Below are 19,139 nucleotides of genomic sequence, written 5' to 3' on the forward strand. Positions count from 1 at the left end.
TTTCATGCTTAATTAGCAATAATGCATGGAGCTAGCCATAGACACCACATGTTTTTCCTTTCCCTATTTCTATCTAAAACCTAAAATTCCCAATTATAATTGGCTGCCAAATTTAGCCGAAACTGAACCTAATATATCCTAAAACCACCCAATTTTGAGCCATAATACTTATTTTCATTAGGATAGCTTTTGTAGTCGTGTTATTGACACTACTAAAATGTTATCATAGACTCTTTTCGTTGTTGAGAATGAAGAGAGATTTCTAGACAGCTTAAAACTTGAATATTCCACCGATATTGTCTCCATTATTTGGCTGGAATATGAGTTAGCCAACACCCTAATGAATTAATAAAAAGGAAATGATCGATTTACAAGAGAGAAGAGGACGAAACCAAAACTTCCCAAAGAAACCTTGCAAAAGAAGAAAACTAGGAAAACCTCTCTACCATTTTCATCTATTTGAAAGTCCAATCTTTATGAGACTTGACGCCCGATATCAATCCGAGTCAATATACAGAAAGATTAAGCTTTCTAATCTATTTCACATTACATCCTAATCAAAATATGATGCCATTTTCATCTTCATCTGATCCTCATAGTCCCATTCAGGACATTCACACACCCAGAACAGTTGATCACAAGCAGAAATGCAGGTCTTTTCAGGGACAGTGGCATATAATTAATAGGGGTGCTTGATAACAATTATTAGCTAAATGGCCCCCATAAATCAATAATTCATCATTCACTATCCAGATCGGGAGGAAAAGAGTGGCTAGTTATCAACATTGAACCCACCATAGATTTTCACCTGGGCAAAATAAGATATTCCATCTGTGATTGCTACGGAAAAAAATTGATCATATTATTGGACAGGGACGACTTCAGGATTTAATAACAGGATGTGCTAAGTTTAGACGAAATGTAAATTTTTGGAAATGATTGCTTACGTCTATTGGAATAAGATATATGACTGAGATTCAAGTAAAAAGAATTATCATATGTGTTTTGTGTTAATAAAGAAACTTAGAAAATAAAGCAAATAAACAAATAAAAACAAAGCAAAGAAAACTATAAAAACATAACAAATAAACTCAAAAAAACAAAACATATGACTCAATTTTTCCTAAGCAGTCATAGTTAATATATACTTAATTTTTTCATTCCAAAAACATTAGGTCGGCTACAGCAAACCCTAGCCCACCCCTAGATCCGTGCCTGTTATCGGAATGCATTTGTTTTGTTCTTCTATTACAGGCTCAATTGAAAACAATTGACAGATCAAATATCACAAACAAGATACAGACAGTTGCAGAGGTCTCTAACCAAACCACGCAATACTTTAAAACTTGGTCAAACGCGCTAAGGTGTATAATATCCATTAAAAAGTTGCAGATTAATTTGAATTCCAATATCAAACCTGGGTAGGACAAAATACAAGCTTGCGATCCAAGTTAACTTGATGATATTGGTGTCAAATCACTCATTTTGTGTCATCTGCAGATAACTTCGGATTTATCATTAGATCTTGTGATTTGTACGTAGCAGTCGACGAGGACTAGAGGAGTTTTCCTCCTACATGTTTCAGAATTTTGAAATTATGCGTTTAGAAAACTTGATATTATACTGGGAAAAGACTCTAGGTTCCTCAGCCACTGCTCAATGGAATGAATAGAATGTGACAAGTTTTCTTAAACACTTGAGTTCCAAAATCATAACTTAGAAAACTGACACCTATTTATTTATAAACAACAATAACCAATCTTTTTCACAAAACTGATGGGTTGTGAGTTGTGACGAATTTTGTTATCACTTTGAAAGTTTAGAAAGTGTAATCACCAAATTGGAAATTTTGAGTTTATACTCAAAAAATACAATACGTTTATTCGCAGCTCACCTATGAGGATTATGAAATGATGTGAAGGTGGAGTTGACGAGTCTGATGAATTTTCTTACAAACCAAAAGTTTTGAACGAGTGTTATCAGTTCATAGTCAGATAAATCACACGTAATTGCGATTTTGTTTAATCACGCCAACATGAGGGAGGTATATCATTGATGAACTGGAACACTAAAAATTCAAGCAACTATGTTGGAAAGATTCTGGAATGATAGGCCATATAAAGCCATATGTGGCCATGAAATGGCTAGTGTGAAGTGTCATCTACTCGTAGCAGTCCCACATATGCCGTCTAAATGTTATACATCTTAGGTGTTTTGTTTTTCCTTTCTATTGTTCAATATATGATTGAAGAGATGGCTCCAAATTTTGGAATGAAGAGTGAGTGTCACTTTCAGTTTTTGATTGCAAGCACCAAAACCACAAAACGCATATTCATCTATAAAAGTGTACACATGCCACATGGTCTAAAGATGCAGTTGTAGCACCAAACTACTCTTAACCACTAGAAATTGTAGAGACCATACAAGCTAGCAGCAATCCAGAACTGTATAAATTAGCCCCCCCAATCATTATATATCCATTGTCATTCTACTACTGCTCTCTGAGAATCCTAGTCGAGGAGAAGAAGAACGCAGCACGTATCGGTCTTTCTCCAGTGAATAATGGTAGATAGTCCTACTGAAACTCGAGATTATGACAAGTCTGGTTTAGTTTCTTACAAATTGTTTGCTGAACTATTAACAGGTTCTAGTGTCGAGCAACAGTGAAAAAAATGGTGCAGCAAATGATGTGAGTGTGGTGGATTTTCGAGGAAACCCTATCGACAAGTCCAGAACTGGTGGATGGCTTGCTGCAGGGCTTATCTTAGGTGCTTATATAATGCTGAACATGACTATTTCCTTTTCCTTATACTATGTATGTGTAATTGTGTATTAACCAGCTTCATGTTTCTTGAACTACTATGCTGCAGTAACTGAGCTCTCTGAGAGGATATGTGTGATGGGCATATCTATGAATTTAGTGACTTACTTGGTTGGCAATTTGCACTTAACATCTGCAAAGTCTGCAACTATAGTCACCAATTTCATGGGTACTTTGAATCTCCTTGGCCTTCTTGGTGGTTTCCTTGCAGATGCTAAACTCGGACGCTACCTGACTGTTCTACTCTCTGCAGCCATAACTGCTCTGGTAAGTTTTTCCTACTACAACTTCAAAGTAATGATCTCTAGTCAGAGATCTGGCATGTTACATGTTGCTAACCTGTGATTCAAGACTGTAGTTGAACATGATTCCACAAAATAATTCACCAACAGTTTCGATCCACAGTCCAACAAGACAAATTTTCATGGCAAGTCCAATAATACCAATATTTCTTGCTTCAGGGGATAACTTTGTTAACAATGGCCACATCCATTCCGAGTATGAAACCACCTGTCTGTGAAGGCAACCAAGAATGCGTCGAGGCCACCGGCAGCCAACTAGCTCTGCTCTATGCTGCTTTATACTTGACAGCACTAGGTGGTGGTGGAATAAAATCCAACGTCTCTGGTTTTGGCTCTGACCAATTTGATTCCTCAGACCCAAAGGAGGAGAAGTCCATGATCTTTTTCTTCAACAGGTTCTACTTTGGCATCAGCATTGGTTCTCTGTTTGCTGTGATCGTCCTGGTCTATATACAAGACAACGTTGGCCGCGGACTGGGTTATGGACTTTCAGCAGGGACAATGGTGATTGCACTCATTGTGTTACTCATGGGAACACCATTCTATCGATTCCTAAAGCCTAGAGGCAGCCCTTTGACTATGATATGGAGGGTGATCTTTCTGGCATGGAAGAAGAGGGTTCATTCTTATCCTTCTCATCCAAGCTTTTTGAATCAATACCATGAAGCCAAGGTTCCACATACAGAGAGATTCAAGTGAGTTGCATACAACCAAAGCACAATTTATTCAGTAAGAGGGTTTCTCCTTTTTTATATTACTAATATTCTTCCTATGTTAGGTGTCTGGACAAAGCTGCAATACTAGATGAATTTGCTGCTAGTGAAGAAAATAGAAGCAACTCTTGGATAGTATCCACAGTGACTCAAGTTGAAGAGGTGAAACTGGTTTTGAAGCTCTTGCCAATCTGGTCAACATGTATCCTCTTTTGGACAGTCTACTCTCAAATGACTACTTTCACCATTGAACAAGCAACCTTCATGCACCGGAAAGTAGGTTCCTTTGAAATCCCTGCTGGTTCCTTCTCAGCATTTCTATTCATCACCATTCTCCTCTTCACCTCCCTAAATGAGAAACTTTTTGTTCCACTTGCTCGAAAAATCACCAAGAGTCCCCAAGGACTCACAAGCCTTCAGAGAGTTGGAATTGGACTCGTTTTTTCAATGGCTGCTATGATCGCTTCCGCAATAGTAGAGAAGCAGAGAAGGGAAATGGCTAACGACCACGATATAAAAATAAGTGCTTTTTGGCTTGTTCCACAATACTTCCTAGTGGGTGCTGGTGAAGCTTTTGTCTATGTAGGACAACTAGAATTTTTCATCAGAGAGGCACCGGAGAGGATGAAGTCTATGAGCACAGGGCTTTTCTTAAGCACCATTTCAATGGGGTTCTATGTAAGCAGCCTGTTGGTGACCCTCGTGGATAAAGTGACTCATAAGAGCTGGCTGAGAAGTGATTTGAACAATGGAAATCTAGATAATTTCTATCTATTGCTTGCAGCTCTAGGAGCGATAAATTTCTTAGTTTTCCTTGCATTTGCGATGAGACACCAGTACAAAGGCCAGCAGTGCAATAATAACCTTGATGACAGTGGCAAAGAGCTGAAGAACTCTAATGACATGGTATATGAGGATATGGAGAAGATAAAAATTGAGGCAAAAGAGGGACCCTAGTACGTGTAACTGTGTACATGTAATATTGGGCTATTGGCCCTCAAAAAAAGAAATCAAAAGCATAGTGTTTTATGCTTGTTAAACATAGTTAGACAGTTCCTTATTTGTCTCGGTGTAATCTATCCTATAAAAAAACTAATTACTGCATGTATTCAGAATGCAACGGAGTAATTGATCTTTATGCAATTAAACAAAAATATACAACAGAACAGATGCATAAATTGGTAGTTTGCTCGTCTCAAAATTAAACATTCACCAAATCAAACCTTCAATAATATTGCATATGTAAATAGAAGGCCTATTTAATTGCAAGATTACCCATTTCAATGTTTTCACCTAGTTCAGAAGTAGTGCTAAATTTCAGACTGAACACCACACGTCGACATATTGAAAACAACTGAATCCAGCTTTGGTAGCTTATAACAAAATTCACTACTGGAGAATTCATCTCCACACTTAAGAGACCCACATCTAAGAAACCGAGAGCTGACCTCTAATCAATTACATAGGCTATGAAGAAGAGGCATTTGCAGAAGCAGGGAGGTGATTTATAATCAATGGGGGGCGAGGAGCTCGGTGGTCTGCAACCTTTTGTTTCCGGGCTTTATACATTTCTTCTGTCTCAACCACAACCAATCTCTTGACCTGTACAAAAAAACATTCCATCCTCAAATCATCAGCTAAGTATAGACCCGATGACCTAATCTAGAAAATGCCTGCACTGTGAGCTTATATCAAACCTGTTGGATCATTCCCCTAACAGTAGGAGTATTCCATCGCATGACAGTTCGGTTGCATTTGCCAAGGTGTAGTGCCTCTAAAGTGCGCCTGTGAAGCCTCCTGGTTCCTGGGATTCCCCTCACCAAAGTTATATAAATATTAGGGCTCCATGCAATTGGAACATTGGTTTTAAAAGCCTTGAAAGCATTCATGTCTTCCCCTTCAACCTACAAATCCGCAAATAACACATTACTAACATTAGCAATAGATTTCATATATACAAACTGATTAGACATAAGAAACCACAGAAAGAGGATAAACATAAGAAATTGGGATTATGTAAAGTACATCCCAAAGGCAGCCCAAGCTATAAAGTCCTTCCGGAAGACATAGTCTAACTATTTCAGGGATTGAACTTTCCTTGGATCAGAACTATCAGAACTATAACCATTTCAAAAAAAAAAAAAAAACTGTTCAATACTAGCCATTAAATCATTGGAAACAAAGCCGAACAAGAATGGATGACACAATCCTCAGGCTAATGACTTTGGTAAGATCCCATAGGCAAACCTAGCACCAAGAAAAGGCCATAGCTCAATGGCACTCCACATAGGACTAACATCTCTTCATTTCCAGCATAACCCACTTCACCAAAGTAACAAAGTCAACATATCCATTAATCAATCCAAAACTTAATACAAATGGATTAATCCTCACTCAATTCTTTACCCAAACATACAAGTGATCCTAAACACAAACACGCTACACGAGCTGACTCATCTCAAGATCAATTCTTTACCCCACAAAAAGTAAACGTAATGATGTAAAGATGTAATCTCTATAGGTTAATCAGAACTGAAAATCGTTACTTCGAAACTGATAAGATATTAAGACGAGAACTAAATACAGTTGGAGATAGAGAAGAGCTCATTGAAATGCGATGAGAGATAGTTAGAAGTGATTGCGGCGGAGTGAGGTGTTACCTGGGATAACGGCGGCGGAGGGGTTGGGGGTTGTTTCAGTGCAGAAACTCTAACGAGGGTCAAGATGTTGCAGTGTTTCTGAGCTTCGCCTCTGTCGATGCCTTTTTACTTGCCCAACCTCGACTCTTTTGTTACGGTTATAAATATTAGATTTGGATCACGCCAACTTGTGGCTGTAGTTTAGTGGTAAGAATTCCGTGTTGTGGGCGGGGACCTGGGCTCGAATCCCAGCCGCCACACTTTTTTTTCTTTTTCATTTATGTTATCGTATTAAGGGTTCAATTAAAATTTTACTTTCATGCTACTGGCTGTAAATGCATTGAAAGCTTTTTTTTTTTTTTTGAAACGGGGTTTGGAACCCTACTTACTTCCTTTTCTATGATTTAGATCTTAGGGGTCAAGGTATCAAACAAAATTTAGTATCAATGTTAGTTTTATAGCCTAACACACATTATTAATAAAACAATTGACTTCTTCAAAAAAACATCAATAAAATAATTGAAAAAAATCAGCTCCTAGTGATAATTAGTTACAAAATATCCATAATTTGAACAACATTTATGTATTTCTTTCTATGAATCTGGTGTACTTAGTACACATTAAGTATTATTTATTCTAAATTATCATATTTAATTATTCCTTCCTTCTTATTGGCTTGGGGGGTGTTCAGTAAGGAAATTAACATAACTTTCATCAACTGTATAAGGTATATATAGTGATTATGGGAAGTTGATAAATGCCAGGAGGGTGTCTAGACTCAGGGCCGACCCTCAGCGAAACAAGGCCCTAGACAAAAAATAAAAAATTATTAATTAAAAAATATATTTATTATTAATTAAATAAAATTTAAGACTCTCACATTTATAATAGAATGTAATTTATTATTTATATACCAATTTTATGATTTCAAGAGTTAGATATCAAATTACATTTACAAAAATGGAAAAGACAATACATTTGATCATGATTTAAGCCCACAAAATTTGGTAACTGGAGTATCTATTAAATTCTTTCAATAAATAATTGAAGAATGTGTGAAAAAATAGTTAATTTTAGACCTAATAATTAATTACATATATATTTTTTAATAATTGTTTATACTTGCACGTAAAAAAAAGAGCCACTATTTTTTTTAGACCTTAGGCGTGGCCCTGTTTTGTCTTGCCCGAAGGCCGGCCTTGTCTAGACTTCTTCAAGCTCGGCTTCTATGTAGTTCCGCCACTGTTTTGAATCATGTAGAGTCCACACATGTTTGCGTAGTCTTCCTTAATTTCATGTCACATGAAAGTGTGAGTGAGGAATGGATAAACCAGACTTATTGATTTATCCCTCCTCGATGCTTAAATAAGTTACAATTTACTATAGCGTTTAGTCTAATGTAGAGATAATAGTGATTGCGGCTGATATATAGCTTTGTAACAAGACTCTCAGAAGGAGACACTTCATGTGGGACTAATTATGGTCCTTCACTAAACACATATTTTCTCACTTCTTGCCTATGCTCGTTGGGTTTGGTCTCGAGTCATTACTTGCTGGCCCCGGGCTCATTCTGTTGCTACCGCCAACATGTTTAAAACTTGAATTGGAATGTGATGATATTGCCCGTGATGAAGTAACTTTATTTGCTTAATTTTTTTTACCAGCGGTGATGTAAGTCTGCAAGCTCGTATATATTAGTAACACTAGGGCACGTTTGTTACGAGAGATTAGCTGGGATTGGACTCCATAATCCAAAAAGTTAGTCTGAAACCCATGTTTGGAAAAACACGGGATTAGGTTTAATAAGACTAGCTAGTCCCCGCTTCTCTAATTTCTGGAACTATGGAAATGCGCCGATTTGGGGGGGGGCTGCAGAAGCCCTCGCCTCATCTCGCTTCCTTTCAAGACTTCGACTTTCGTCACCGAGTCGACTGCAGCTTCGCCGACCCACGAACCCAGCGACCTCGCTCCTCCATCTGAACCACCTCGAAGTCGGCAACACACACTCCCAAGATTCAGGTTCACCGATCGGCAATTGTAGAAGGAGGAATCACAGTGAGGAGTCTCGGGCCTCGAAATGAGTTATGCGTTTTGGGTTACCAATTCAACAGCTTCCGGTACGAATATCGATATTCTCCTCGAGTTCTACAAGTCCATGTAATGTTTTTTCAATTTGGTTGAGTTTTATGGACTGATTCATTATTGCGTTTTCCGGGTTCTTCATTGTAACGACCCCAAAATTTCGAGCTTAAAAACTCAAAATTCTAAAGTCGTTAAACACAAAATAATCTCAAATAAATCGAAATCATTTGAGTGTAACAGCGGATCAATTCTGAGTTCTCAATACAACTCAGACAACCAAATATTACAACCCAAATTTATAATCCATACACAAAATGGAAAGGTAATAATCCTCACAAATCACTCACAAATCTCACAAATGAAATTACACAAATCCTCACACACAAATCCATGCTAAACCTCACCACAAGTAGGATCCGAACGACTTCGAGCCTCTGTAGTCGACACTCAACCTCCACTAAACAGCACCTGCGGAATTATCCCCTACACCATCGAATTGGTGCACCGGGATTGTAAACACAAACCCGGTAAGCTTATAGCTCGTATGAGTAAAATCAAAATACAATTCGCATATCAAAATATACGCAAGATCACAAAACAACAAACATAAATGCCCTCATGAGTCAATGGTCAGCCCATCTGGTTGACCCAAAGAAATATGAAATAAACACTCATGAGGAAATTAAGTAACCCTTCTGGTTACCCAATGCATTTATAATACGGGTACCAAGAACGCTGGTACACATCTGTTACCCCTCTCGTAATACACCGCTGATATTGGATAGCCACCCGCTACCCAACATCCAAAATAAACTGAGTACTCATGAGCAGATAACCACCCGTTACCTCACATGCAGTACTAAGGCAGACAGACTAGAGCTCTAACTGTATCGTAACTTTCGCCCGGCCAAAGGCTAGGTTTCGACTTGCCAAACACGTACAATAATCTCACATCATATTGTACCAAAAATCAGGTCCGAAGACAATTCTCATTTTAACAATCTCAATGTTAAAAATCACGTACAATAATCTCACATCATATTGTACAATTCATTTCACACGCTCAATATAATCACAATAAAATCATAACAGTATAATATATAGCAAACTATATATATTCGTACTTATTTACCATTTATACAATATATATAGTCTACTATATCTTATACATGTCATATTTCACCACACATGCTCAATTCACAAACTTCCGTCATCGAAATGACTATTTTTAATGAATTTATAACAGTACGTAATTTAATGAACTATATATATATGTACTTATTACCATTATACCGTATATATGTAGTCCACTAAATTATATACATGTTGTAATTCATTTGATAAACACACTTGCAAAAATGTTGAATCACCACGAGGGTAGATTCGTAATTCAGTGAGATTTTACTCACCTTATAGACTCGAGCGTAATTCCACAATTCCCGATGATAATTCCTTTCCTTGATTTAACGATCACCTTGAAAAGATAAGAAAAGAATTTAGAATCGTTTCGTAAACCTTTAAATGCCGAAACAGTAATAATCGGTTACTGTTCAGCAATTTTCGGTTTTACGAAGTTACTGTTCAGTATTACTGTTCACTGTTACTATTCATTGTTACTGTACAAATCTACGATTTATACGTATTTCTGTGCGTATAAATGTTATATACGTATTTCTGTACGTATAAATATTAATACGTATTTCTGTACGTATAAATATTAATACGTATTCCTGTACGTATAAATATTAATACATATTTCTGTACGTATAAATATTAATACATATTTCTGTACGTATACGTACGATTTAAATGTAAATACAATCTCAGTAAATAAAATTTACTATTTACCTTTTACAAATTACTTTTTACATTTACTGAAAGTAATTTATATTTACATTTACCGTAGTAAATAAAAATTACATTTACATTTACCGTACACAGTAAATTACCAAAATACCCTTCTGTCAAAACTGTTCTCACCGCCGCACGTGGCGGCGCGTGTGGCACACGCGCCACCTCCGGCGGGCCGCGCGTGGGGCCCACGCGCCGAGGCTAACAACGGCGCGTAGCACGCCACCGCTACCTCAAATCTCTCCTACTTTCTCCCCTCTCCTTCCCTCCGGCCTTAGGCCGCCCCTACACCACCCCACACTTCCACACGCTCCTTCACGCGCCGCTTTAAGCGGCGGTGTTCAACACCTCCACACACTCCTCCGATCGCCACAAATCAAACAAAAGCAACAACAAATCAATCACATAACCCATCTATACCAATCCTCACCTCGATCAGACCTTTGGATCGTCAAAAACGACGTTGAAGAGCTCGAGATGCCGGCGGCCTTGCAGTTGAGCAGCGGCGGTGCCTATCGCGGTTTTTGATCGCCGATCTTGTCACCGGTGGCACTAGGGGTGAGGAGAGATGATGGTGGTGCAGTCCCTAAGCCTTGGTCTCACCGGTGGAGCGTTTGGGCGACGGAGAATCGCGAGGTTTCGGTGAGAGGGAGAGGAAGAAAGTGACAGTGAGAGGGAGAGGGAAGAGTGATCAGTGTGAGGGAGAGGGAAGAGTGATCAGTGTGAGGGAGAGGGAGAGAGTGATCGGTGAGAGGGAGAGGGACTCGGGGAGGCACGATCGGTGAGAGAGAGAGAAAACCGAGAGAGGGAGAGAGAGAAAGAGAGAGCGGCGGGGTGAGAGGGGTGAAAGGGTTTCCAATTTTGGGAACCCTAGTTGCAAACATTGACTTATATACCCCCTCCCAAAATCGGAAACCAACTTCCGTCATTAATAACTTCTACATACATCGTCCGATTAGGACGTGTCACATACTCACGAACTCGTATCGACGAGCTCTACAACTTTCATGAAGGAAGTTTTCGTAACCGAGCGATGAAATAAAAGTCGATAATTTCGTTCGGAAACGTAACGTTTTCTTATTAACGTTCTCGGAACGTTTCCGTTTCCGTTTCGTAATGTTTGCAAACAAATCAAATTCAATTTAAATGAATTTCAAAACTTTATAGAATTTACTTCAAATCAAATATCGTTTTGAAAAATTGGGGTTATTACAATCTACCCCCCTTAAAGGAATTTCGTCCCGAAATTCAAGCTCACTCAACAAACAACTGTGGATATCTGGTCATCATGTCTGACTCTAGCTCCCAAGATGCATCACCCTCATCATGGTGACTCCACAACACCTTGACTAGCCCAACTTCTCTCCTCCGTAGCTTCTTTGTGGATCTATCCAGGATACGAACCGGTTCGACAACAAATGTGGCATTTTCCTTCACTTCAATGGTGCTATGATCGATCACATGTGACTCATCTGGTACATACTTCCTCAGCATGGAAATGTGGAAGACGTTGTGAACGCCCGACATGCTAGTAGGCAAGGCTAGTCGATATGCTAGTTCGCCCACCTTCTCAAGTATCTCAAAGGGCCCAACGTACCTTGGTGCCAACTTTCCTTTCTTGCCGAATCTCACTACACCTCTCATAGGTGAAACTTTCAAGAACACATGATCACCGATCTCAAACTCCACATGTCTCCTCTTCAGGTCTGCATAGCTCTTCTGTCTACTCTGAGCGGTCCGGATTCTATCCCGAATGATCGAGATCTTCTCAGTGGTTTCCTGAACCACCTCTGGGCCCATCAGTGCCTCATCACCAACTTCGGCCCAACAGATCGGGGATCGACATGGCCTACCATAAAGTGCCTCATACGGTGCCATGCCAATGCTAGAATGGTAGCTGTTGTTGTAGGCAAACTCAATCAATCTCAAATGATCTTCCCAGCTACCCTTGAAATCCAACACACATGCTCTCAACATGTCTTCCATCACCTGATTCACCCTCTCTGTCTGTCCATCCGTCTGAGGGTGAAAAGCTGTACTCATATCCAAGGTAGTGCCCATCGCCTTCTGCAAACCACCCCAGAACTTCGAAGTGAAACGTGCATCTCTATCGGAAACAATAGAAACTGGAGCACCATGAAGTCTCACTACCTCATCCACATATAGTTTCCCAAGCACGTCCACTGAGTACTTCATCGACACTGGGAGAAAATGAGCCGACTTCGTCAATCGATCGACAATCACCCATATGGCATCGTGACCCTTCTTCGATCTAGGCAACCCGGTCACAAAATCCATAGATATCTGCTCCCACTTCCAAAGAGGAATAGTCAGTGGTTTCAACATGCCAGCTGGTCGTTGATGTTCTGCTTTCACTTGCTGACATGTAAGGCACTTCGATACAAACTCTGCTACATCTTTCTTCATACCGTTCCACCAGAATTGTCTGCATAGGTCCTTGTACATCTTGGTGTTCCCTGGATGGACGGTATAGCGTGAACGATGTGCCGTACGAAGAACCTCCTCCCGGAGATCATCACAATCTGGGACACACAATCTTTCCCCAAACCTCAACCCTCCATCGGGTCCAACTCTCCACTCAGAAGGACACTCATCAAGCGTATCCACTACAAGATCCGCCAACTTAGCTCGTGAGTGTCTATCCTGCGCCTGACCCTGTATGATCCTCGTGATCAATGTGGGTTGCACTGTGACACTACCAAGAAAGACCCTTGGTTCTCCTCCCGATGGTACCAAATCAAACTCTGATGCAGCTTCTAGCATGAACCATTCCTGGACCATAAGTGAAGCTACTACGCCTCTCGGTTTTCTGTTCAAGGCATCAGCCACCACATTTGCCTTCCCCGGGTGGTACTCTAATGTGAAGTCATAGTCCTTGAGGAGTTACATCCATCTCCTCTGCCTCATATTCAGCTCCTTCTGTGAGAACAAGTACTTCAAACTCTTATGATCTGAAAAGAGTTGAAATTTCTCACCATACAAGTAATGTCTCCAAATCTTCAGGGCAAATACAACTGCCGCAAGCTCTAGGTCGTGTGTCGGATAATTCTTCTCATGAATCTTCAACTGTCTCGAGCCATATGCAACAACTCCTCCATGCTGCATCAACACACAGCCCAAACCTTGGAGCGAAGCATCACTGTAAATGACATAGCCACCACCACTAGAGGGAATTGTCAACACTGGAGCTGTGGTCAGTCTAGTCTTTAGTTTGCTGAATGCTTCCTCACATGCATCCGTCCACACGAACGGAGTATCTTTCTTGGTCAACTTGGTCAATGAAGATGCGATACTAGAAAACCCTTCGATAAACCTCCTGTAGTAACCTGCCAAACCGAGGAAACTACGTATCTCTGTAGGGTTCTTTGGACGACTCCAATTCTTCACTGCCTCTACCTTTGCCGGGTCCACTAGTACTCCATCTTTTGAGACAACATGACCAAGGAATTTGACCTCTTCTTTCCAGAACTCACACTTCTCTAGCTTGGCATACAGTCTCGCCTCCTTCAAGGTCTGCAACACTGCTCTCAGGTGCACCACATGTTCTTCTTGTGTCTTGGAGTATATCAGAATGTCATCCACAAACACCACTACGAACTCATCCAAGTATGGACTAAATATTTGGTTCATCAAACTCATGAAGACAGCTGGTGCATTCGTTAGACCAAATGGCATGACGACAAACTCATAATGTCCATACCGGGTCCTGAAGGCTGTCTTCGATATATCTTCTTCCTTCACTCTGAGTTGATGATAACCGGATCTCAAATCAATCTTAGAGAACACTGTAGCACATTTGAGCTGATCGAACAAGTCATCAATCCTAGGTAAGGGATACCTATTCTTGATGGTCACCTTGTTCATTTCTCTGTAGTCCACACATAACCGCAGAGAACCATCTTTCTTCTTCACGAACAAAACAGGTGCTCCCCAAGGTGAAACGCTAGGTCTAATGAACCCTTGGTCTAATAGCTCATCGATCTGTACCTTCAGCTCCTTAAGTTCATTCTGCCCCATTCTATATGGCGCCTTTGACACAGGTGCTGTACCGGGTACTACATCAATGCAGAAATCTACCACTCTTCGAGGAGGTAGCCCCGGTATCTCTTGGAACACTTCACTAAACTCAGATACTACCACAATGTCTGCGATAGATACTTTCTGATCCACTGACTCCACATGTGCCAAAACTCCTGATCTCATGGCGTTATCCGACTTGAGACAACGATAACGAAACACTGGTTCTCCAGGTCTATGAAAGGACACTACCATGTCAAAACAATCAATCACAGCATGCTGTGGTCTCAACCAATCAATCCCCAAGATCACATCATAAGTGTGGTCCGGAATCACAATCAACGAAGCAGAGAACTCTCTACTTCCAATCAATATAGGACAAGCTTTGCAGATTGTCTCTAACTCAAGTGACACTCCAAGAGGTGAAGTGACACATAAGGCGTCTCCGAGAGGTGTAGGAATCAATCCTAGCATCTCCACTACTGAACTAGCAATGAAAGAATGCGATGCTCCCGTATCAAACAACACTCTAGCAATGTAGTCAAAAAGTGATAATGTACCTTCCACCCCTGTGTCTCGCTGACCCACTGCGAACACTCTAGCTTGGCCCGCTGGTAGCTGTCTCTGCGGCCGTTCCTGTCTACCCGGAAGTGGTCGGGTACAATCTCGAGCTATGTGTCCCACTTGCCCGCACCGGTGGCAGCCTGCTCTCTTCGGTTTCGGACATGCTGAGGCGTAATGTCCCATCTCATTGCAGCTATAACACCTCACTGCTGCTAATGGTCTGACTGGTGCTGCTCTGATAGCTAGGGGTGGCGCCCTTGTCGGGGCCTGATAGTGGGGTCTTGGCCTCTTCCATGACCTATCCTTCGGCCCTGAGTGCTCGCTGCCTGTATAGACTGCCTTGCCTTTCCCCTTTGCATCTCTGTTCCCCACATCACCTGCTTGAGTCTTCTCTGCTTGCTCCAAACTCATAGCACTCTCAAATATCTGCTCCCGTGAAGTCAGGCAAAGGACTGATATCATGGTCTTGTACTCTTGTTTCAGCCCACGTAGATACTTCTGAGCTAAAGCAGTCGTACCCATAGGCCTGACATACCGATACAGCTGTGAGAATCGAGCATCATACTCTCTAATGGTCATGTCTCCCTGTACCAATGCCAGAAACTCCAACTCTAAGTCCTCATGTACTGAGGCTGGAAAATACTTCTCTCGGAATATGGTGGTGAAACCTCCCCATGTGAATGTAGACACATCCACAGTCTGTCTCATGCTCTTCCACCAATCTAGAGCATCACCCTTGAGAAAGAATGTAGCTATCTTTCTCTTCTCAATCTCTGTGCACTCTATCATCTCAAAATAAGTCTCCATACCCTCGATCCAATGGTCAGCTACCATATGATCTAGTCCCCCATGAAAGGTCGGAGCTGACAGTGCACTAATATCCTTGATCAGCTTCAACACTCGACCGTCATCTCTAACCGCAGGAGCTGGCTCATCCTGCTCCTCCTGCGGAGCAGCCTCCTCATAGAGGTTCTCCACGTTGCGGACTCGACCTGTGGCCCTACCTCGACCTCGGCCTACCTGCTCTACCTGTGGAGCAGCCTCCTCATAAAGGTTCTCCACGTTGCGGACTCGGCCTGTGGTCCTACCTCGACCTCGGCCTCTCGCCCGTCCTCGGCCCTTATCAGCGTTCATCACCTTCAAACAACGAAACACTTAGTCAATACTTGTGAAATCTCAAATTCAACTAAAACAGATTCAATAGGTATTAACATGAAATTTCAGAATGAGATGAATCATCGAAGTATCATCACGATACTTCTCGGAGGACCAAACCATTAGGTATGGCTCCTAAAACACTCTCGCGTACCCGACGACATATCTATACCGAGGAGCATGTGATGGGAGCCCGCCTGCAGTCGGATCATCGCTCCCGGATGGTATTGATAATCGCCAAATACGCACTTAGGCTCTGATACCAACTGTAACGACCCCAAAATTTCGAGCTTAAAAACTCAAAATTCTAAAGTCGTTAAACACAAAATAATCTCAAATAAATCGAAATCATTTAAGTGTAACAGCGGATCAATTCTGAGTTCTCAATACAACTCAGACAACCAAATATTACAACCCAAATTTATAATCCATACACAAAATGGAAAGGTAATAATCCTCACAAATCACTCACAAATCTCACAAATGAAATTACACAAATCCTCACACACAAATCCATGCTAAACCTCACCACAAGTAGGATCCGAACGACTTCGAGCCTCTGTAGTCGACACTCAACCTCCACTAAACAGCACCTGCGGAATTATCCCCTACACCATCGAATTGGTGCACCGGGATTGTAAACACAAACCCGGTAAGCTTATAGCTCGTATGAGTAAAATCAAAATACAATTCGCATATCAAAATATACGCAAGATCACAAAACAACAAACATAAATGCCCTCATGAGTCAATGGTCAGCCCATCTGGTTGACCCAAAGAAATATGAAATAAACACTCATGAGGAAATTAAGTAACCCTTCTGGTTACCCAATGCATTTATAATACGGGTACCAAGAACGCTGGTACACATCTGTTACCCCTCTCGTAATACACCGCTGATATTGGATAGCCACCCGCTACCCAACATCCAAAATAAACTGAGTACTCATGAGCAGATAACCACCCGTTACCTCACATGCAGTACTAAGGCAGACAGACTAGAGCTCTAACTGTATCGTAACTTTTGCCCGGCCAAAGGCTAGGTTTCGACTTGCCAAACACTTACAATAATCTCACATCATATTGTACCAAAAATCAGGTCCGAAGACAATTCTCATTTTAACAATCTCAATGTTAAAAATCACGTACAATAATCTCACATCATATTGTACAATTCATTTCACACGCTCAATATAATCACAATAAAATCATAACAGTATAATATATAGCAAACTATATATATTCGTACTTATTTACCATTTATACAATATATATATAGTCCACTATATCTTATACATGTCATATTTCACCACACATGCTCAATTCACAAACTTCCGTCATCGAAATGACTATTTTTAATGAATTTATAACAGTACGTAATTTAATGAACTATATATATATATGTACTTATTACCATTATACCGTATATATGTAGTCCACTAAATTATATACATGTTGTAATTCATTTGATAAACACACTTGCAAAAATGTTGAATCACCACGAGAGTAGATTCGTAATTCAGTGAGATTTTACTCACCTTATAGACTCGAGCGTAATTCCACAATTCCCGATCATAATTCCTTTCCTTGATTTAACGATCACCTTGAAAAGATAAGAAAATAATTTAGAATCGTTTCGTAAACTTTTAAATGCCGAAACAGTAATAATCGGTTACTGTTCAGCAATTTTCGGTTTTACGAAGTTACTGTTCAGTATTACTGTTCACTGTTACTATTCATTGTTACTGTACAAATCTACGATTTATACGTATTTCTGTGCGTATAAATGTTATATACGTATTTCTGTACGTATAAATATTAATACGTATTTCTGTACGTATAAATATTAATACGTATTTCTGTACGTATAAATATTAATACATATTTCTGTACGTATAAATATTAATACGTATTTCTGTACGTATACGTACGATTTAAATGTAAATACAATCTCAGTAAATAAAATTTACTATTTACCTTTTACAAATTACTTTTTACATTTACTGAAAGTAATTTATATTTACATTTACCGAAGGTAAAATTTAATTACATTTACCGTAGTAAATAAAAATTACATTTACATTTACCGTACACAGTAAATTACCAAAATACCCTTCTGTCAAAACTGTTCTCACCGCCGCACGTGGCGGCGCGTGTGGCACACGCGCCACCTCCGGCGGGCCGCGCGTGGGGCCCACGCGCCGAGGCTAACAACGGCGCGTAGCACGCCACCGCTACCTCAAATCTCTCCTACTTTCTTCCCTCTCCTTCCCTCCGGCCTTAAGCCGCCCCTACACCACCCCACACTTCCACACGCTCCTTCACGCGCCGCTTTAAGCGGCGGTGTTCAACACCTCCACACACTCCTCCGATCGCCACAAATCAAACAAAAACAACAACAAATCAATCACATAACCCATCTATACCAATCCTCACCTCGATCAGACCTTTGGATCGTCAAAAACGACGTTGAAGAGCTCGAGATGCCGGCGGCCTTGCAGTTGAGCAGCGGCGGTGCCTATCGCGGTTTTTGATCGCCGATCTTGTCACCGGTGGCACTAGGGGTGAGGAGAGATGATGGTGGTGCAGTCCCTAAGCCTTGGTCTCACCGGTGGAGCGTTTGGGCGACGGAGAATCGCGAGGTTTCGGTGAGAGGGAGAGGAAGAAAGTGACAGTGAGAGGGAGAGGGAAGAGTGATCAGTGTGAGGGAGAGGGAAGAGTGATCAGTGTGAGGGAGAGGGAGAGAGTGATCGGTGAGAGGGAGAGGGACTCGGGGATGCACGATCGGTGAGAGAGAGAGAAAACCGAGAGAGGGAGAGAGAGAAAGAGAGAGCGGCGGGGTGAGAGGGGTGAAAGGGTTTCCAATTATGGGAACCCTAGTTGCAAACATTGACTTATATACCCCCTCTCAAAATCGGAAACCAACTTCCGTCGTTAATAACTTCTACATACATCGTCCGATTAGGACGTGTCA

At 40.9% G+C, this 19,139-nt stretch overlaps 2 protein-coding genes across 2 annotated transcripts; one reads left to right on the forward strand and one right to left on the reverse strand.

Moving 5' to 3' along the window:
- The first annotated feature begins 2,388 nt into the window (after positions 1 to 2,388).
- Positions 2,389 to 4,922, forward strand: LOC126798276 (protein NRT1/ PTR FAMILY 6.4). The gene is made up of 5 exons (XM_050525191.1): positions 2,389 to 2,565; positions 2,645 to 2,768; positions 2,871 to 3,088; positions 3,283 to 3,818; positions 3,902 to 4,922. Exons 1-5 carry the CDS (start codon positions 2,563 to 2,565, stop codon positions 4,791 to 4,793), a joined length of 1,773 nt encoding a protein of 590 aa, XP_050381148.1. The 5' UTR covers positions 2,389 to 2,562; the 3' UTR covers positions 4,794 to 4,922.
- Positions 4,923 to 5,008: 86 nt separating this feature from the next.
- Positions 5,009 to 6,620, reverse strand: LOC126798277 (uncharacterized). Its single transcript, XM_050525193.1, has 3 exons — positions 6,497 to 6,620; positions 5,534 to 5,740; positions 5,009 to 5,438 (listed from the first exon to the last, which is right to left on the reverse strand). Exons 2-3 carry the CDS (start codon positions 5,723 to 5,725, stop codon positions 5,304 to 5,306), a joined length of 327 nt encoding a protein of 108 aa, XP_050381150.1. The 5' UTR covers positions 5,726 to 5,740; positions 6,497 to 6,620; the 3' UTR covers positions 5,009 to 5,303.
- Between the last annotated feature and the right edge of the window lie 12,519 nt (positions 6,621 to 19,139).

Source organism: Argentina anserina, chromosome 6 (assembly GCF_933775445.1).
Source record: "Argentina anserina chromosome 6, drPotAnse1.1, whole genome shotgun sequence".
Taxonomy (NCBI): Eukaryota; Viridiplantae; Streptophyta; class Magnoliopsida; order Rosales; family Rosaceae; genus Argentina; species Argentina anserina.